We start from the raw sequence: 21,518 nt of genomic DNA on the forward strand, positions 1-21,518 counted from the left end.
AGAATGGCCCAGACCATCTTCATGGATGGAGAGGACAAAATCCCAGCAAAATCTTTGTGAGGAATCCACAGAAAGGGGAAATCCCACCTGTAGCACAAGTCTCCTCATTTCCAGACTTCAGAAAAGCCTCCTCTGCTAGGTCTTTGAGGGGTAGAAGTGGAGGTGGCCACCAACTTGGTGGAGAAAATTGTCTAAATTAATTCTGCCTCAGGCATTTCCCCAGGTCACACTGGGAACCAATCTTTAGTGGGGCTTCTGGAGGCATCTACTAGTTTTGGAGCCCTTATCAATATAGCACTATACTACAGAAAGCTATTAAAAGAGTACAGGACCTCTGGATCCTAGACGATTCACATAAGGGTAACATGGAGTTTAATCTATTGCATAGGTAATCCCTGTTTAGGGAACAATCTTACCCACTAAAATTACTACTGTCAATTTCTCCTCACATAAGGTGGAAATTTATACATACAATGTATTGTAATCGTGATTGTAGCAGCATAATGTGCATATAGTCAAATAAAAGACAGGCAACAAGATTAAATGAAACAGATTGATCCAGATCTGATCTCATTTAAGATGGTGTAAATCTGAAGTAACTCCATTGCAGTCAGTGAAGTACTTTCAGATCAGCATTGATGTAATAGAGTAGAAAGAGGGCCAGTTTCTTGACTTTACTGTTCCCATACACACAGCAACAATTTCAGTATCTAAGTCTTCTCTCCTCCTTCTCTAACAAACTAAAAAGAAACTGAGCTCTCTCTCCTAATGAACAAAGGAAAATAATAGTTCAGGGGGACAATAGCCCCAGCTTCTGTGAAGGACAACAGCATTAGGCCAGGTCTACACACGGGTTTTGTAGTGGTACAATTAGTTCAGTTAGGGGCGTGATATTTTTACTGAAATTGTTATGCCAATATAGCCTTCCTACTGTGGACACAGTTGCATCAGTATAAAGGCGATTTTTACTAGCATAGGTTATTCCTCTTCCCCTAAGTACATTTATACCAGTATAACTGTGTCCACACTCGGAAGGGGGGAGGGTTCCACTTTAGATGGTAAAAGTAAAGCAGAACAACTTTTGTGTGTAGACAAGCCCTTAATTTCTCACTTTCCTTACTCTCCTCTTACATAGCACATTTGAAAGATAACTCACAGACTCGTATTAAGTGTCTCTCCATTCACCCAGTAGAACTTGGCTCCTTTCTTGCGCAGTCCAATCCAAGAGTCTCTTGTGTGCATTTGATTCATTATGAAATTCTAGACAAAACATACGTCACAATGAATTTCCACGCTGAGAAGTGCATCTTTTCTGAATCCATTCAGTATGGAAGAGTTTACGTTCTGAAAATGGGTTCCTGCCTTTATTTTACAGACAGATACCAGGGGTCTGATTCTCCCCAGCCCTGCACCTTGTGTTGTCATTTTTGCCTGACCAAGTGGGTGTAAAATGACACCATTCTGAATAGGGAGGGTTTTACTCATCTTTGCACAGATCTAAATAGCCACACAAGGTACAAGGCAGTGGACAATCAAGCCCAATGTGTTTTCTTGATTAGATTGCTACTGCTATATTGCTAAATTTCATTGCAAGAAACAACTCTAAAAGCACAGAGAGGTCACTACCTATAGTCAATGGAGGATGAGCCAGTCAGCCATGTTGTTGGACAGACAGAGCCTTGGTCACTGATCAGAACAGACCAAAATACAACTTCAGCCAGTCAGAAAGAAACCAATACAACGACACTAGTATATCCTCACCCCACCTCACCTCATGCTCCGCTACCCCTGCAGTTGAAAAAGTGCACAGATCATTAATATCATCATCTGTGTATCATGGATAACAGATAATACAATGCTCTGAAGGACAGCAAAATATTTCAGCGCAATGACTTCACTCAACTAATAGTGGTGAAGGGTGAGAGTAGGAGAAATCTAAGTAAATACATCTTTAGATTAAGAGATTACAGTGTTTAAGTACACTGGACCTGATTCACCATTGTCCTGATGGAGTTTTATGCCAGAATAACTCCACTGATTTCAGTAAAGTTACACCAGCATAAAAGTTGAGAAATATAGAACAAATATCTCTTACTTTCCCAATTGTTCAATTTTCATTCTTGATTTTGATATCATTTCACCATTTCATTCTATTTTCTTTCTGGGTAGATCAGATCTAAATTCGGATCCTGCACTCACTGAAGTCAAATTGTAAACCTCGCATTGACTTTAGGAGTACAGGATGAGACCCTAAATTTCTAATAAGCAAAAAATTATTATTAAAAAAACAACATTTAGGCCTTTTTGTTCATTAAAAAAGAAACACAAAAAAGTCCATCTCAATTTTTTATTTCCTTTAATGGTTACTTTTAATTCATGCCCACTTTGCAGTTTTAATTTCTGAAAACTCCTTCCACCCCATCTCAGAACATGAATGTGCTTCTGTAATGGATGCTAATGGAAAACAACCTATATGTCACTGAACATGATGTTTGTGATTTGACTTCTTTGTTAGTGACAAACAGCTCTGTCACGTGCTATGTTGGATTCCAGCATATTCTGAAATTCCAGGGTGTATGGGGAAGGGGGGTGGAAGGGAGAGGGGAGGAAGGGGGAAGAGTGATAAAATTACAGGAATCATTGGGGTAAGAGAAGGGATGCTGTATCAGAAGGATGGAAACTTTACCATTTCTTGTTGGCTTTCAATCACAGCAAGAGAAGCCCCATGTGCAGAGCAGAAGCGCTGACTGGAGTCCCGGTCTGCTTGATCTTCTGAGAGGTAATAACATTTCTTTCTGTAGTATAGCCAGTCATCACGGCACAGCTCCAGGTGAGGCAATATTGGAGAACCTTTATTTGAAAGGAAGTGACTATTACTATCCTAGTACATAGCAAATACATAAGACTGTGTGTTTTATTCACTATTCTCTAAGAACTCCACAGCAAGCTGGTTCTACATTCTGTGGCAAGGTACTTTCGTGTCTGTGATACTGCTACAACAACCTGGAAATTCTGCTGCAACTTCTAGTATATTAAAAAATGGAAGCTTGTATTGAATTAAAGATTAAACTGAACAATGCAATACAATATCTTCTGTTAATTATTTAAAATATTAAATTTAATTTATTTTACTTTCTCCCTAAATTATCAACTGACAATGGGCTGTAAATTTCTGTATTGAAAATACACAGCTAAAAGTTGGCAGGACATGGGAGGGCAGACAGCTGAGTGCAGAATGTTTGGGGCTTTGGGGCATCGGAAGGGGTTTGAGATTGTGAGATAAACACATTGAGTAAAATGTTCAAATTGACTTTGGCACTTACAGTGATCTTTTCAAAATCACCTAAACAGGGGTTGGGTGCCTAACTCCCATTAAAATCACTTTTAAAAGAACCTACTATTAAAAGCCACTAAGTCCCACTGACTTTCAGTGAGGTTTAAACTAGTGTAAATGGTGGATTCTCTGTAACTTGAAGTCTTTAAATCATGATTTGATGATAACAGTAACTCAGTCAGAGATTAGGGGTCCATTACAGGAGTGGATGGGTGAGGTTCTGTGGCCTGCGATGTGCAGGAGGTCAGACTAGATTATCATGATTGTCCCTTCTGACCTTAAGTCTATGTTAAAAGAACATTATTTAGGTTGCAAAAGGAAAGCACTCATAACCTAGAAAATGCCAGAACTTAGGTGGCCCATGTAACCTTAATTTGGCTTTCTTGTGCATATGCATTATGATACAGTGTTTAATTACATGATCACATACTCTTTTTTTTTACAGGTCCCTGTCTCCGTCAGTGCAACGGATGGATAATGGTCAGAGAACGAATCAGGATTGTGTAGTAAATTAGGCTGCATGTGGGATCCCTGCCTCACTTGCTCTAGAAGTTAGAAAATGTGTGGAGAGGATGGTATTATAGGTAAAGTAGGTGAATGCCAAATAGGCAAACTCATTTCTATCTTTGGCTCTGCCATGGGACTCTTATGTGATGCTGAACAAGGCACTTAAACCAAAAATTTTGCAGGTGGCTATTAATGACATGTTTCTCATTTTCTGGGTACACAGCCAAGACACCTGAGGTCTGATTTGCAGAAGTGCTGAGCACCCGTAACTGCAATTAAAGTCAGTGGATGCTTGACATTAAGGCAGCATGGTCTGAAGGAATGAAAACAAGGCTGGGAGTGAAGCGGTCCTAAATTTTAAGTCTGGTTCTGCCACTGATACACTGTGTGGTCTCAGGCAAGTCTGTCTCAATTCCCCATCTGTAAAATGGAGATCATAATGCCTTTCTACCTCACTGTAGAGAGAAATTTCTCAATGTTTGTGAGGTCCTCAGATAGTACAGTGACAAGTGCGCAACTACAGACTATCAGGAAATGAATAATGTTTTATTCACTGCAGGCTTTGGATAGGGTACACTAATAACTAAATAATGAGAAAAAAAATATTGAACAGCTGCCTCACTACCTGCACACCAACCATACTGGATACTGAATGAGGCTGGGGTCCCAGGGAAAAAATAGTGTGTGATCACATAATTAAAGACTGTATCATAATATATATGCAGAAGGTGGCAGAATTAAGTTGCACAGACAATCATAATACTGGCATTTACTGACTTTTGAGTGATTGACATTGCAACCTCAATAACATCTCTTAATGCAGTTAAGTATGTAGGATTGAGCTGAAATAAACATTAATTCTAAACAGTTATGAACATTGCAAACCTTTCAATGACCTACATGATGAAGCAGCAATTTATTTACTTAGAATATGGTATCACAAGCAGGTTAGGAGGACCTGAGAAGACAGGGAGAACAATTTTTGGGCTGTTTTGTTAAATACCAGGACTGGTATTATTTTTTTTAATGGTCTTATTAAAGACAGAGCTTGGAAAGCACTCTTTAAATTAGAACTGTCTTTAATTTAAATAAATTGACGAGAAGCATTGATGCTGTTTAGCTAAAATTTTAATATCAGATTAGAAATATGGCAGCAGGTTTAAAACAAATAAAAGGAAGTTCTTCTTCACGCAGTGCACAGTCAACTTGTGGAACTCCTTACCTGAGGAGGTTGTGAAGGCTAGGACTATAACAATGTTTAAAAGGGAACTGGATAAATTCATGGTGGCTAAGTCCATAAATGGCTATTAGCCAAGATGGGTAAGAATGGTGTCCCTAGCCTCTGTTCGTCAGAGGATGGAGATGGATGGCAGGAGAGAGATCACTTGATCATTGCCTGTTAGGTTCACTCTCTCTGGGGCACCTGGCATTGGCCACTGTCGGTAGACAGATACTGGGCTAGATGGACCTTTGGTCTGACCCAGTACGGCCTTTCTTATGTTATGTTATCTTATGTAAATAGTATCAAATTTTGCACGGCAATACAGGCACATTTGCCCAGTTTCACAAAGGTATTTAGGCCCCTAACTTCTACTGAAATTAATGGAAGTTGGAAGCCTAAATCTGGGCCTTTATTACTAGTTAGACACAGTGACAAGGAAAAGTGGAAAATTAGATGCAGTCTAGTAAATTGAAGACAAGACTGGGAGCCAAGAGTTCAAGTTCCAATCTGCCTGAGCCACTGATTTACTGTGTGACCTTGAGCAAGTCACTTGACAACTCTGCCTCAGTTTCTCCATCTATAAACTAGGAATTATAATATTTACCAAGAGTAAATAGTAGCTGAGCAGTTTGAAGATGAAATGCTTTGAGTGAGCTTGAAAAGTCCATTTGTCTAGTCACTAAGAATGCATAGGAAACTTTCCCAGGAAAATACCATCAACTTCTGCTGAACCTAAGTTTTCATTAAAGGCCTGATTCACTGGTATCCTTGGTGATTTGCACTGATACAGCAACTCAGAGCAGACATAAACCTAGCTTGACACAAATTGGTGAATCTGACTCTCTGCTCTTAGCTTCTCTGGCTGAAGCCAGGAAACCTTCCAAACTGAAACCAAGTGTAACCAATACAGTGCTGTTTTCCTAAGTCTGTTGACAAACAGTTCCAGTGCCTCTGCTGCTCCTCAGACCTTTGCCAAGCTGAAGTACAGCAACAAACTGACCAGCCTGATCAGTTTACACTGTTTTTATTCAAAGACATGAGGGCAGCAGTGGAACTGACATGAACCAGGTCAATTTCCCTCTGCAGATGCTTGTGAAATCTCTAAGCAGCAGACTGAAGCACTGTATCTCAAAATAGCACCCTGGTACCCCCACATTTGCCACGGTTATATGAATATGATATGTTTTGTGATAAGTATGCCTTGTGAAGTATTATTTGAAAAGTCATGATCTGTTTACTATCCTGTTGAATTGTATGTATTAACATTGTATGTAAAGTTATGAAGTTCTGCTATATGTTTGTTACTGAAATATGTTGTGAGTTTGAGAAACACCCACAGCTAGCCTTTCAGTGGCAACAAAGGAGCAACTAACACCCACATGACAGATTTTCAACAGTGCTAGCCAGCAATGTGTTTCGATGGCCCATTAATGAGAATCTACTCTCCCAGTGGGCCCCTCCTGAAGACTCTTCAAAGAGTACATAGGCAATGAATAACCGCTGACTTAGCAAGGCACACCAGGACATGTGATCCAAGACTCCATGTTTGAGCCAGTACTTTTCCAGGCACCTGGAGGACAGTATAAACTCAGGGACAGTGACATCACCAGACCACCTCTCTCTTCTCCCATCTCAACACCTGGAAACAAGATCGTTTGGAAGAAAAAAGGAAGCCTCCTTGAACCTGGGAGAAGGGATGGTCCTAACTAGGCTTTCTAGTTAGTATGAACTGTGTGTATTCTGCCTATAACATCCAGTAAGGTGAGAAAAACTCTTTGATTCAAATCTTGCTTAGTCTGATAAAGTTTAGGATTTTACCTTTTATTTCTTATGTAACTAACTCTGACCTCTACACCTAACACTTTTAATCATTTAAAATCTATCTTTCTGTAGTTAATAAACTTGTTTAATGTTTTATCTCAACCAGTGTATTTTTGATTGAAATGCTTACAAAATCTCAGCTCAGGTTAACAAGGGCTGGTGCATATGAATTTTCTTTGATAAAATGACAGACTTATGAGCTTGCACTGTCCAAGGAAGCCTTGAGCAGTGTACGATGGTATATTACTGGGGTGCAAGGCTGCAGGGATTTACTGGTGTCTCCCTGTGTAGTTCATGGGAGGCTGTGAGAGCCTGCATGTAACTTTGGGTGTGCCTTCGCATGCTAATGGTTGTGTGAGAGCAAAGCCTGAAGGGGCTGCTTGTCACAAGCAGAGCAGTTTGAGGTATCCTGAGCCAGAGAGTTAAAGGGGGCACAGCAGTCCCACAGTCCATGTTGTACCCGGGGGTGGGGGGTGACACAGTGAGCAGGGTGAAATGCACGGCTTGTTGCTCTGGGCAAGATTTGCACTTCATACACTGGTGTAGAGATTTTAAGTGTGTTGACTGAATACAGTCAAGAAAGGGTTACACGTTTTGGGCTACTGTCTGAGAGGGACCCAGAAACAGAAGCCTGGGGGAAAGGTAAGGATACCTTTCTCCTCCATCAGAGTAGCCATTAGGTTGTGGGGGGAGAGGGGGATAAATAGTAGATCTCTCCCATCCTCATAGCAGCCAGAAGGAAACAAAAGAGATATTGTTTTGCCTTTCCAACATCAGTTTGTCTTAAATGCACTTACTCCAGCTAAACCAGATCAAGAGTAAAATCACAGGAACGGCAATCAAAATTCCAGCAACTCGTCTCCAGAACCAGAGGTGTAAGCAGAGGCCTGAAAAGAAAAGAGTTGAGAAGCTTCAGTGAATTAAACATGTATAGAACTGAAGAGTTTAGAGACTTGGTCATTAAAAAAAAAAATCAAACATGGATTCAAACTACATCTATATTTAGGCACCCAAATAAGTGACCTGATTTTCAGAGGTGCTGAGCAGCTACAACTTTCACAGAAGTCAATGGGAACTGCCGATGCTTGGTACCTCTGAAAATAAGGCCTAAATATGGATGTAGGTGTCTAACTTTAGGCACTCAAAATTTGAAGTGTTTGCCTCTGTGAATGTGTGGTTTCCTACAGAACTGTTAGCCAGAGAATGACTCATTAATAGAGTACCTCTCCTCTTAGAAGGATGGACAACTGAGATGCTAGAGACCAGGTCTCCCCTACCTCAGTCCACTCCCTACAACATACATCCCTCTCACATCCGAAAGAGTGGAATCCATGTTATATTGAAGGATAACTGTCTTCAAGCCTCCCCTACAGCTTTTCGCTCTCCTCCACACCCCGGCTCTCTCCTTTCCCCTCCACTCAGTGCCTTCCTTGGCTGTCAAGTGATTAAAAAAATTAATTGCGATTGATCATGCAATTAAAAAAAATTAATCGCGATTTATCGCGCACTTAATTGTACTGTTAAATAATGATAGAATACCATTTATTTAAATATTTTTGGATGTTTTCTACATTTTCATATCTATTGATTTCAATTACAACACAGAAAAGTGTACAGTGCTCACTTTATATTTATGTTTGATTACAAGTATTTGCACTGAAAAGAACCAAAAGAAATAGTATTTTTCAATTAATCTAATACAAGTATTGTGCAATCTCTGTATCATGAAAGCTGAACTTGTAAATGTAGAAGTATGTACAAAAAACCTGCATTCAAAAATAAAACAATGTACAATTTTAGAGCTTGAAAGTCCACTCAGTCCTACTTCTTCTTCAGCCAATTGCTCAGACAAACAAGTTTGTTTACATATGCAGGAGATAATGCTGCCCACTTCTTGTTTACGTCACCTGAAAGTGAGAACAGACATTCTCATGGCACTGTTGTAGCTGGCGTTGCAAGATAATTACGTGCCAGATGCGCTAAAGATTCATATGTCCCTTCATGCTTCAACCACCATTCCAGGGGACATGTGTCCATGCTGATGATGGGTTCTGATCAATAACAATCCAAGGCAGTGAGGACCAACGCATGTTCGTTTTCATTATCTGAGTCAGATGCCACCAGCAGAAGTAAGGTGACCAGACAGCAAATGTGAAAAATCGGGTCAGGGAGTGGGGGGTAATAGGAGCCTATATAAGAAAAAGACCCCAAAATCAGGACTGTTCCTATAAAATCAGGACATCTGGTCACCCTAAGCAGAAGGTTGATTTTCTTTTTTGGGGGTGTGGGTTCTGTAGTTTCCACATTGGAGAGTTGCTGTTTTAAGACTTCTGAAAGCATGCTCCACACCTCTTACTCAGATTTTGGAAGGCACTTCAGATTCTTAAATCTTGGGTTCAGTGCTCTAGCTATCTTTAGAATCTCACATTGGTACCTTCTTTCCATTTAGTGAAATCTGCAGTGAAAGTGTTCTTAAAATGAACAATGTGTGCTGGGTCATCATCTGAGACTGCTAAAACATGAAATATATGGCAGAATGCGGATTTTTCAGTTTGATTCCCCAAACCTAAAACCCAATTATTCCCAGCTCAAGCAGTGACGTTTAAAGTATGTGTACCCAGGAATCCCCTCCCTCACAGATGGCCTGTGAGGTGACCCTGTTCTCACAGCACCTGCCTCTTTCTCTCCCTACACAAACTTCCCCTACTCCTCTCCTATCTCTTTCAGCTGTACTGTGCTGAAGTGTAAGGAGCTGTCTTGCACATTATTAATGAAGTATTGCTTGTTACAGGGAAAGAACAAGGAGAGCAGGCTAGGGCAGAGGTGAAGGGGAGAGGGAGAGGAGGAGGGCCAAGGAAGGCACTGAGTGGAGGGGAAAGGAGAGAGCCGGGGTGTGGAGGAGAGCGAAAAGCTGTAGGGGAGGCTTGAAGACAGATTGGGTGGAGTCGCAGAGAGGGTGAAAGGGCAAACTGGGGAGAAGACGACGAGGGGCTCTAGGAGGAGGCATCATGTCACACAAACACCAGTCATAGACTTTCCCCCTCCCCCTCTTACCCCACGTGGCCTCTATCCAGCTGGCCTTTAGGGTCCCGGCTCCCGGCCCTGACTCCAGGAACTGCTCCGCTTCCCCTCCTGCGCCTTGTTCCGGCTCCGGATCGCGGTCCCTGGTATCCATCTGCACCAGGCAGTGCCGTGCTGAGCCCCCTTTACTGGAGGGATCCGCAGGCCAAGCGCCGCCCAGGGCTAGCTGGGCCCCAGCCGGGAGCGGGGCTACATCCCTCAGGTCTGACTCTGACTTGGCTCGACGGTGCCGGCCGCGCCTCCTCCTCCGCTGCGACCTCTCCCCGCGGGGCGGAGGCCGGAGGGACCATTTGCTCCCGATCTGCCCTGCGAGGCTCTGCATCTCCCCCCATGGCGAAGCGCCCCCGCCACCGAGCAGCTCCCCGGGACCCAGCACACGCTTCTCTTACCTACTTTCACTTTCACTTCTTCTGCGAGCTCCCAGCCCCCGCCCCGCGCCCAGGGCGGGGAGAGGACTCAGCAGCAGCCCGGCCGAGGTACCCCCAACAGACAGAGACAGGCATCCTCCTCCTGCCGAGTTACCAACATGCCCAAACTCTGGGAGATCAGAGGGGTTCAGAAACCTGAACCGTATAGTGAGCTGAGACCAAACACCAGATGCAGACGCTCTTCCTTGCTGTAGAAAAGGCTGAGGACGCAGGAGAGCCAGGTGGCGGGAGCAAGCAAAAGCATCCAATTTTAGTGCCAATCCATGTCATCCACATCAAGACATGGAATTAATGCATTCTTCCTGCTCCACCTGCACCCCTTCTTTGCAAGAAGGCACAAGACTGAGGTTTTACAGACAAACAGAGACAGGGGGCCTGGGATCAATGCATGGATGGCAGGGTACACCTGCCCATAACATTTTGGCACCTGAGGCAGGGAGCTCAAATGACGCCCCCATACCCCTCGTTTGGACGAAAACTTTGAAAGGTCTCTATTCTGCCTTCTTCCTGTTCTACCCCTCTCATGGTACAGCTCTGCTACCTACCCCAATAAAGGAGAACTAACAACTTAAAATGCCTTGTTCAAAAATTTGAAATAACACTTAACTTTCAAACGCCTGAACAGCAAATGTAACTTTTCTTGTCTGCATAGTAAACACTGGCATATTTATCTATTTGAATAATCAAAGTGGTGCTTTCTGTGCCTTCTTGGTTGCAAAGATTTGAACTGCTTCCTGAAAGTCCACAGTCTGGGCTAGCTCATGCTCTATTGAGATGGCTGCAAGGCCAACCAGCCTCTCCTGTGTCATTGTGGAGTGTAGATGTGTTTTTATTAACTTCAGCTTGGAGAAGCTGCGTTCTCCACTGGCAACTGTTACAGGAAGTGTTAGAAGTATGCACAGAGCAACAAAAGCATTTGGAAAGAGGGTGGTCATCTTATTTGTGCACATATATTCAAGAACAGCCTTTGGAGTTGATCCTGCTGAAACATATCTTGAAAGGGCTTTCAGTTCATCACCTAAATCACTCGCATCAATATCGCGCATGTCATCATGTGTCAACACTGTCTCTAGTGCCCTGCATTGCTGGTGTAGGTCTTCAGTTATAGTGAGGAGTTTTGGAATATCATACAACATCCCAAATATACTGCTGTGTTCCTTGAGCTGCATGAAACATTCTTCAACTGACTGTATTGCACAATCTAGCACCTGGTTAAAGAATTCAACTTTGAATTGTTGTTTGTAGTATTATCCTGTCCCTCATAATCAAAATATCTTCTTCTTCGGTGACTCTTGTATTCTTGAATGGGTGGGAAAATAGCTTCAGTGTGAAATTCCTCTGCCAACTTCTGCGCACTCTTCAGAACATTTTGAAATCCTTCATCTGACCGGTCAGACTGTAGGTATGACTTTGCTTTGTCCAGTTGTTCCATTGCTCCAGATATATCAAGGTCAACACCTTGGAGTCTCTTGCTTACAACATTTATTTCAAACAGTATGTCATGCCACAACACTAAGCCACACAGAAATTTGAAGTTATGTATGTTTCTGGTGATTCCATTTCCCTCTGCCACTGTTCTCCCACGAACAGTTCCTCCATAATGGCAACTATGGCATCATCTATCTTCCCAATTTGATGTTTGATAGGCTTTATCATCTCCACTCGATTTTCCCATTGTGTGGCACTCAGTGGTTTCAGTGTCAGAGAGGATGTTCCCAGATGTTGCTTCAAAATTTGCCATCGATGAGTTGATGCAGAGAAAAATACATAGATGCTTTGAATTACATTAAAAAATTCAGCAGCCTCACTAGAAGCTGATGCTGCATCACTGACCATCGAGTTCAATGAATGAGAACTGCATGGGACAAAAAAAGCTCGATGGTTTAACTCTCAGATCTGTGTCTGCACTCCTCTGTTCTTTCCTCTCATGTTGGCACCATTATCATAGCCCTGACCTCTCATGTCAGCTATCACAATTCCCATATCTTCCAGCTTTTTAAGAAGCACATTTGTCGCACCAGCTCCTGTAGTTTCATCAATGTCAATAAATTCTAGAAAATGCTCTCTGACAGCTCGCGGCCCCGCCCCGACTCCATCCCCTCCCTGCCCCTATTGGGCGCTGGTGGGTGCTCGCATCCCCACTTCTGGCCCTGCGCTGACTCCACCCCTCCCTACCCCTATTGGCCCCCTCCCCAAAACCTCGCTCTGGCCCCGCCTCCTCCTCTAAGCACACTGCGTTCCCCCTCCTCCCCCACCCTCCCAGGTTTGCTGTGCGAATCAGCTGTTTCACGGCAGAAGTACTAGGAAGGAGGAGAGATAAGCAGGACCCGGCGGCACGCTCAGGGGAGGAGGCAGAGGCAGAGTGGAGGCGGAGGTGAGCTGGGGAGGGGAGCTACCGGTGGGTGCTAAGCACCCACCAATTTTTCCCTGTGGGTGCTCCAGTCCCAGAGCACCCACGGAGTCAGCGCCTATTCTGACAGTCACCATTGCAGAGACATTTTCACTAGGTTCTGTTGTTGCTACAAAACGCACCATTGAAGTCATTTGTTCCGTCTGGCTGAGGTCAGGTGTGCAGTCCAGAATAACAGAGTAATATCTTGCTGACTCTGCCACAATCTTCTGTTTGACTTTTGTTGCCAGTAACTGTATGATATCATTATGAATTGTTTTTCCAAGGTAGTGGTGCGTGTACATTTCTTGGGTGGTGACTCTTCTTAGATGCTCCTGAAGTACAGCATCAAACTCAGCCATCAGCGCCACAATTTTAAGGAAGTTTCCATTGTTTGGCCCATACAGCTGATCTGAAGTGCCACGCAGTGCTAGGTTTTGGGTAGCAAGCATTCTCACAATGGTGATGAGCCTTTTCACAACATTTTGCCAGTAAAGAGACTCTGATGCAATCTTCTCTTGATGCTGATCGTCTATCATTTAGTCTCATCTCAAGCTCTCTCCACCTATGGAATGCTCTCTGGTGATTTGCTGCCTTATCATGGCATGCCAGATTTCTAGCCAGATTTTTCCAGTCCTTTGTTCCTGTAGAACCCAATGTGGCTGGAATATTAGACTGGAAGAGTTTGCAACAAACACAGTACGCAGCATTCTGGGTTTTTGAGTACAGAAGCCATGGCCGCTCCACTTTGTCACCATTGGGGATTTCACGCCAGTAATGTGTTGGAAGGAAACTTCTATTTTCATTGTCTTTAGAGAACATGAAGTTTTTCACTTGCTGTGGCCCATTCAGTACAAGGAAGTCCCTCAGGCTACTGCTCAAGTGGGTCCACAGTCCTGGATCATGTAGACTTAAAGAACTAAACTCAGCAGCAGCTGTTTCTTGTGCCTCCACCACACTCTTCTCTGATCTACACGTTTCTTCAGGAATGTGCCTTGTTACATCCATTTGAGACGGAGATATGGGTGCTGCAGTAGCTGCCAGGTCACCTGCACTCTGGCTAACTTACCATTCACATCCTCACTGGGAACAGAAGGCTCACTGTGAACATTTGTGCTCCTTCCTGCTTAGCTAAAAAAACTTCCTTTGCTTTCTTTCTTTTTCTGAAAGCTGCCCCAGAGGGGCGTTTTCTTCTTTCACTCATGACTGCTGTTCTGTGCCAGCTATAGTGGCTCTCAACACTCAATTGAAGGGGACAAATAAGCAGGCTGGTAGCAGGGCCTGAGTGAGGGAAGATATCAGCGTCTTAAGGGCCTAACTCACTCCTACTACTTCAGTTGACTGCCTGTTCTCCTCAAGCGGGTTCAGGGAAGCAGCAGGAAACAGGAAGCTCCCTGACCAGCTGGTATTAATCAGTCCAGGCTCCTGGAGGTGCTAGAGAGGTACATAAGAGGCTCCTCCTCTCTCTCCCTGCACCTCCTGCTGCTTTCTGTTGTTCCTTCTCACCTTTTCTCCTGCCTGCCTGTTATGTTTTGTGCCCTCCTTCCTCCAGCCCAGCACTCCACCACCTGTGTGCATCTAGAGCATAGAGAATACATATGCACCAGCACCAGACACAATTTTCTACACTCTGGGTCCTAGTGGCACCCCCTCGCAGTCTGGTACCTGAGGCGTCCGCCTCAGTTCGCCTCATGGTAAGACCAGCCCTGATGGATGGTGCACACACACCGGTTAGATGTAAATAAGATGTAATTTTTTAACAGAGTAATTAACTATTGGAACAATTTACCAAAGGTCATGGTGGATTCTCCATCACTGACAATTTTTAAATCAAGACGATGTTTTTCTAAAACATCTGCTCTAGGAATTATTTTGGGGGAGTTCTGTGGCCTGAGTTATACAGGTGAGTCTAGATAATCACAATGGTGTCTTCTGGCCTTCACAAGTATGTTAACTTGTCCAGACAAGCCCTCAATTGAAAATGGAAACACTTCTTGTGACTGTATCCAAGAACCGTTGGCTTCTTTCAACTTACTGTTGTTTCTTGCAACTGCAAGAAAAATACTATTTTGGGCTAAATATGGTCTCCAACCCTACCTGTTCAGCCATTCTTTCCCTCATGCCCCCTGTCTGGAAACACCCCCACCCCCCCGCTTGCTTCTGTGCCATCCCCACCTTCTTCCCTCATCCCCACACTCCCTTTGTGCCATGGCCTCCCTGTGCAATCCTCTCCACTTCTCCCTATGCTCATGGGCATAGTTTGGAGGGATGCAGGGAGGGCATTGCCCCCACAAACAGAGGTGAGGTGTGGGGCGGAGGCACACAGGGTCATGTGACACCTCACCTCACCACTCGGCCTGCAGGGAGTGGGGGGTGGGGAAGAGGGGAAACTCTGTCCTTCTCACACTGCGCCCCGCCCCCCCACCCCCACCCTCCTGGCAGGCCAAGCAGAGTGAGCCCTGCAGCTGAGCAGGCAGGCTTGGGTGGGGAGCAGGAAGACAGAGCAGCTGTCCTGGGATGCCACCTGGGTCCTAGTGCCCTAGTACCTGCCTGTTTCCTGTATAATGGTGAGTGCCCATGGTGGGAGTCGGGGGGAGGGCAGGGCAAGAAGGGCGGAATGGGGCTGGGGAAAGGGGGGTCGGGGAAGAGACAGTGGGGAAGGGGGGATGGGGAGAAGAGAAGTGGATGGGGGGGTGGCGAGGGTTGCAGGGCTAGTGGGGAGGGGAAGGGGAATGGGATGGGGAAGAGTAGGGGATATGGGCAGTGCTTTCCTCAGGAATTGAAATTGGAGGGGTGTAGCAGAGTGGTCACCCTGCTCTGGCCCTGGAGGGGTTAAAGCAGCCCTGGAGAGGGCTGCAGCTGGGGAAAAGAAGTTAAAACAACCAAACTAGGCTGATTGGAGTAGCAGCCAAAGCTGTGTCGGATTGTTTTGCATAAGAGTGTGAGAAACTGACATGCAAGTTTCAAGGATGAAGCTAGTTCTTATCTGCTGGGAGGCAATAACAGGATAATAAATTAGAGGGTTGGCCAGGATGTTAAATAGCCAATGAAGTTACAGCTGTGCCTGTCTGCACCTTATTAACCAATTAGCAATTGCTTGATTGCCTGCATTAATTGTATAAATGAAATATGCTGGAGAGAAATAAAGGACTTAGCTGCCAATCAAACTGACTGAAGAGCTTTGTTCATGCCCGCTTGAGAGGCACCGAGACGCAACAAATGGTGACCCCGACGTGATTCGTATCGAATGAAAGTGTCGGTGGCCTGACCCAGGCGGAGAAGCCCAGAGGCGAACGGCCAGGAGCCTGAGCCCAGAGGCGGGGAGTGCTTATCCGACGTGACTCGTATCGAGTGATGATAGTGTCGGGAGCCTGAGCCCAGAGGCGAACGGCCAGGAGCCTGAGCCCAGAGGCGGGCGGCTGGGAGCCGCGGCGGGGAGTGCTTGGGAAGCCCCCGGACCCCGACGTGATTCGTATCGAATGATGATAGTGTCGGGAGCCTGAGCCCAGAGGCGAGTGGCTGGGAGCCTGAGCCCAGAGGCGGGGAGGAGCTGCGGCGGGGAGTGCCGGAGAAGCCCGCGAGCGTCCGAAAAGAGAGACGCACCTGAGCCCTGAGGAGAGCGGCTATAAGCCGCGGAGGAGAGGGGCGGCTATAAGTCGCGGAGATAAGCGGCGGCTACAAGCCGCGGAGGAGAAGGGCGGCTATAAGCCGCGGTGGATAAGGGCAGAGCAGCTAACGTGAGTACCGCTGTATCAGCTGAAGAAAAGATAACACAGAAGCCTTTGTTGTACATTATGAACCGACAGGGGAAAAGAATCTCCCCTGCTGCACTATCTTACTTATTAAGAAGAGAGGGGGAGTTGTGGAGGCTTCTCCCGACCGGCCTTCGGGCACAGGACGAGGAGGTGCTCCGCTGGAAGCGAGCCCTGGACGGGAAGATGTTGGAGTGCACGGCGCAGGCACGCAATAGATAGAGAACTTGAAGAGGAAAAAAGGATCGGGCCCAGGCGGCGGGCAACAGACAACAAGCTTGGAATACTGGTTGATAACCTTGAGGGTGTAGTTGATAGAACAGGTAATTAACTACTAGCGAGTAATGTTAGGCAGAGTACAAAGTTAACTCTGTGGTTGCTGGAGGGAATAGCAGTTGAATTTTGTAAAGATGCTAAAGAGAAAAGTTTTTGGTGTTTTTGAAATGTTTGTACATAAATTTAGGCAAAGAAATTAGTTTGCAATTGTTTGGTCATAAATAATTTGTTGTATTAGTTGAAGATTGTATATTGTGCTATGTTATTGTAATTGTATTAGGCTAAGGGTATATAAGTGGTGATTTTTTTTTGGGTTTAAAAGTAGAAGTTATTAGTAAGAACCCTTAAGCTGTGAATAGCTTTGAATTTAGAAGTAAATTAGGATGCAATTGTATTATTGTAAATGATTTAATTGATGATGTAATTTTCCTTTTTTTTTTGCCTGATAGTAATACGGGTATTTGTATATTGTATGTAATGATTGCTTGCCCAGTAGGGGTAGTTTTGTTTTTGTTTTTTAGATATTAAGAAAATTGGTGTTAGCTGCATAGTATTTAATAAGGACCATGCATTTATTATGGAGTTTAAATTTATGTTTTATGTTTTATGTTTGTTTCTGGCCAGAATTATTGTTGTGTTAAGATTTTTATGTGGTTTATGTTATGTTTTTTTTTTTTAGGACCCCCCCTCCCTCAGTGTCAGTTTGATCACCTGACATATGAGGGATGAATTGGTAACAGCAATTTGTCACAATTTGGTGTGCAATAGAGTATGGGGGAATCCTGTAGAATTTATTATTTTTTGTTGTTGTTGTATTTTGATGTTTTATGTTTTGTTTTGTTTGATGTTGTTGGTGTTGTATGTTATGAATTGCATGGTTATAGGTGAGCTTTGTAGCATAAGGTATATTAATTTTTTTGTTTTGTTTGTATGCCTTTTGTTATAAGTTTGGTGTAGTTTATTGGATGTTTTTAATTTTTTTGTGTTTAGAATAGGGGGGAGATGTCCGGTTGCATCTTCCCTATGCTGCCTTGGTGGAAAATTACAGCAGCGTGGTTACAAGAACAGAGGGATGAGATAAAGTTGTTATGCCAGAGCGAGGCAAATGCCAGGTGGCCTAGCTGAGATTGTTTTCAAGGTCCCAGATGGATTCCGGCGAAGTGGGTCCGGCCTTGGCTGATTTTGGCGCAGAGTGCCATAAATACTACGGCCTTTTGCTGCCCCATGTTGCTGCAGTGGAAGCCCTTATTGGAAACCTGCTTTGTGGGTGTTTGCACATTGGCAGAACCCTCCTGGCCCCTTGGGCCACTTGTGTTACCTGGAGGAGGGATGTATAGGTAAAAGTAGGGCACTGCGGAAGATATTGTTACGGTTTAGTTAGGCAGCTGGTGTTTAGATTTGCTTTTAGTTTTGCTGTGTAATAGATTGTAGTAATGTGATGCTATGAGCTGGGAATGTTTTGCTGTGCCTTCCCTTTTTTATTATGAGAAAAGGGGGGAAGTGTCGGATTGTTTTGCATAAGAGTGTGAGAAACTGACATGCAAGTTTCAAGGATGAAGCTAGTTCTTATCTGCTGGGAGGCAATAACAGGATAATAAATTAGAGGGTTGGCCAGGATGTTAAATAGCCAATGAAGTTACAGCTGTGCCTGTCTGCACCTTATTAACCAATTAGCAATTGCTTGATTGCCTGCATTAATTGTATAAATGAAATATGCTGGAGAGAAATAAAGGACTTAGCTGCCAATCAAACTGACTGAAGAGCTTTGTTCATGCCCGCTTGAGAGGCACCGAGACGCAACAAAGCTGTGGCCAGCTCAGTCAGAGCCAAGCCTTATAAGAGGGCTGGGGGCCAGGAAAAGAGGAGTCTCACTCTAGCCCTGAGTGGGAAGTGCTAGCTGCCTGGGGGCAAGGTACCTGAAGTGGAACAATGCTGGGGAAGGGCAAAGGGAGATGAAGAGCTCCAGCCTGGTAAACCACCAGGCTGCAGGCCTTGTTTACAGCCAAAAGATACTGGGGCTGCAGAGGTGCAGCCCGGGGACAGGCAGAGGCAGCTGGTCCTACCCCCTTGCCAGTGATGAGTGGCCTTAACAGACTGCAGTCTGCCCCAGGGAAAGGGGGCTGGATGACAACTGGCAGTAGCCACTGAGGCAAGGTGAGTTTAGAGGGATGGCGGTTCCCCTGGGAGGGGAGACCCAGAGAGTGGGGATACTGCTGGGGCAGAACTCTGAAGGAAAGGGGCACTGGGGTCTGGGAGGGACATGGGGCCAGTGGCAGGCAAGACACCGGCCTGCAGAGGGCGCTCCATATGCTGGAAAGCTAATTCCCAGGCCGACCAGCAGGAGGTGCCGCACCGGTGAGTCGTTGCATCACTACAGGGGGGTATTTGAATAAACAGAGGGGTGAGGGCCGACGAGGATTGAGACTGTGAGGGCAAAAGTGGGCAGTATGGCACCATAGTAAAAACTGAAAAATGTTTCACGACCATTTTATTAGATTTAACTCTTGTTTTAAAATCATCACAAATTACAGTTGGCTACTCAAGCCTACTATGAAGCACTATATCTACATCCTTCTTGGTTTCTTGTTGTAATTTTGCACAACTACTTGGTGTCCTCTTGTGTATCCGTTACTTCCAGTCCTTCATGATATGCTCATGATCAGGCAGAAAGTGTCTTCTTTCAGAACACAATAGACTACTGTAGGTGTTTTATAAGACAAGCATCTGTAAAAGCTACATAGAGGTTGAGTAGAATCCAGAAATCACTATTGTAGATTCGTAAGAATCAAGTCTGTGTACTGTTTCAGCTGGTTTAACAAACACTTCTTGTCCTCTTCACTTAAGTGCCTTCATTAGTTTACTTCTGGACTGAAGTCTTTGCTTCTTCCAGTATGTTTTCAATGGATATCTCTCTGATTGATCCACGAGTAGCTTCTATTGCTGGACAAAGATCTACTACTGTTGTAGAAGATGCCTGGATGGCATTGTTTAATGACCCAAGTGGTTTCAACAATAGACTTACAAGAGAGAGAATGGAGATAGTCTTCTCTGAAATTAGTAACAAAAGTAGTCAACCGGCCTCACTACTTAGATCTGTCCTATCTTGGTAGATGCTTTCCAAAGCCAGTAATAATAGTTGCAGTAATTTTAAGACAACAGCCAAGGATCACTCATGAGAAAGCCAGCAGGTTTTCCCAGGTTGGACTAATCTGAACTTTAGTCCCAATGTATCTTATATTTATTTCCAAGACGTTCAGTCCTTTTCAACTATTTCTGAAAAAAGAGTATAACAAAGCCATTAAATGTATGGCTTTTTAATGTCTTTTAAAGATTCTTCAGCTTGTACTAGCACTAGCTGGAGTAGATGGCCTCTGCAGTGTGTATAGGAGAGATTAGGGTTACACTTTTCTCTGAGCAAAACTTGTACTCCACCATGTCTTCCAGAAAAGTTTGTAGCTCCATCAAATGCACAAGCAGCCATCTGTTTGAGGTTCAATTTACAAGCATTAACTCTTCTAAGATGTCACGGATGCAGCTGATGTGTCTTCTATAACCTGAACATCTAGAATGCATCTACTGGCCTACCACGGACACTGAGATAACATACACAATGACTTAATACTTGATGCCTATTTGCATTGATGCATTCATCAGCAATGTGTGCACATTCTTTGAATCTGGTGAGAGAGTTCTTCACTTTTTCAACTGCTGAGTCTTTCACTGTTGCACCACATGCTTCTAGACAGGCAGCTGAGTTTTTTTGCAGAAAGATAGCAAGCATTTGCCAGTTTTGTTTGGAACCAGTGTCCAACTTCAGGATTAACAAGTGACAATAAACTTAATATTGGCCTCCAGTTTGTAGTGTGTGGTATCTCTTGCTTAAATAGAAAGTCTGATGCAACAGCCATGTTGGCTCAGATAAACTGAGTTGTGTCTCCAGCATTCTTACAGCCTTATTAAATACTTCTAAAATTGGCTTTGACAGTGACTGGCTTATAAGGCTTTCTGCATGTTCATGCAGTCCAGAGGCCAGGGGCAGCAGATTTGTAGAAATTTTGGTGGTGCCCAGAACACCCAAAACACCCCCCCCCCCCGCAAACTTCTCCCCCCCCCACTACCACCTGCCTAAGGCTCTGGGAGGGAGTTTGGGTGGGGGAGGGGGTCTGGGGTGCAGGCTCTGGAAGTGGATGGGAGGGGTTGGTGCATCCCCTCTGGCAGAGGCTCCTAGGTGGGGCAGGCCAGGGGGTCTCCACGTGCTGCTGTCCCCAGGCACTGCCCCTGCAGCTTCCCATTGGCCACAGGAGCATTTGGGGAAGGGGCAGCGCGCAGCAGCACAGCCCCCTACTCCCCCCATGGGCTGCAAGAACGTGCTGGCAGCCACGCAGAACGAGCATGCAGGAAGTCGCTCAGCCCCACTGTGCTGCCGGGTAGCGGCGGGAGCCCCTGGGCTGTTTTAAATTGCCTGGGGTGGCAGGCAGGGCCAGGGAACACACGGGAGGAACAGGCGCAGGGCCGGTGTAACCACTAGGTGAACTAGGCAGCCACCTAGGGTGCCAAGATTTGGGGGCTCCAAAAAGTGGTGTCCGGTGCCATGGGAGTTAGCTGAGCGGGGCAGGGCGGGGAGCAAGACCTCCATAACAAACCTGCCCCATAGCGAGGGGTGCCGCGGTCAGTGGGGGGCTGTGGTGGAACAAGGAAGAGACAGCTG

General features: G+C 45.0%; 1 protein-coding gene across 1 annotated transcript; it reads right to left on the minus strand.

Annotated features, from left to right (window-relative positions):
* Window positions 1-1,215: 1,215 nt before the first annotated feature.
* LOC123357048 (C-type lectin domain family 2 member L-like) lies at window positions 1,216-10,374 on the minus strand (the record flags this gene model as incomplete). Its single annotated transcript, XM_045000298.1, has 4 exons — window positions 9,939-10,374; window positions 7,682-7,771; window positions 2,687-2,850; window positions 1,216-1,260 (listed from the first exon to the last, which is right to left on the minus strand). Coding segments are annotated over exons 1-4 (648 nt in total), but the record flags the coding sequence as incomplete, so codon positions are not given.
* Between the last annotated feature and the right edge of the window lie 11,144 nt (window positions 10,375-21,518).

Source organism: Mauremys mutica, unplaced genomic scaffold (assembly GCF_020497125.1).
Source record: "Mauremys mutica isolate MM-2020 ecotype Southern unplaced genomic scaffold, ASM2049712v1 000286F_np12_subseq_100878:217937_obj, whole genome shotgun sequence".
NCBI classification, from domain to species: domain Eukaryota; kingdom Metazoa; phylum Chordata; order Testudines; family Geoemydidae; genus Mauremys; species Mauremys mutica.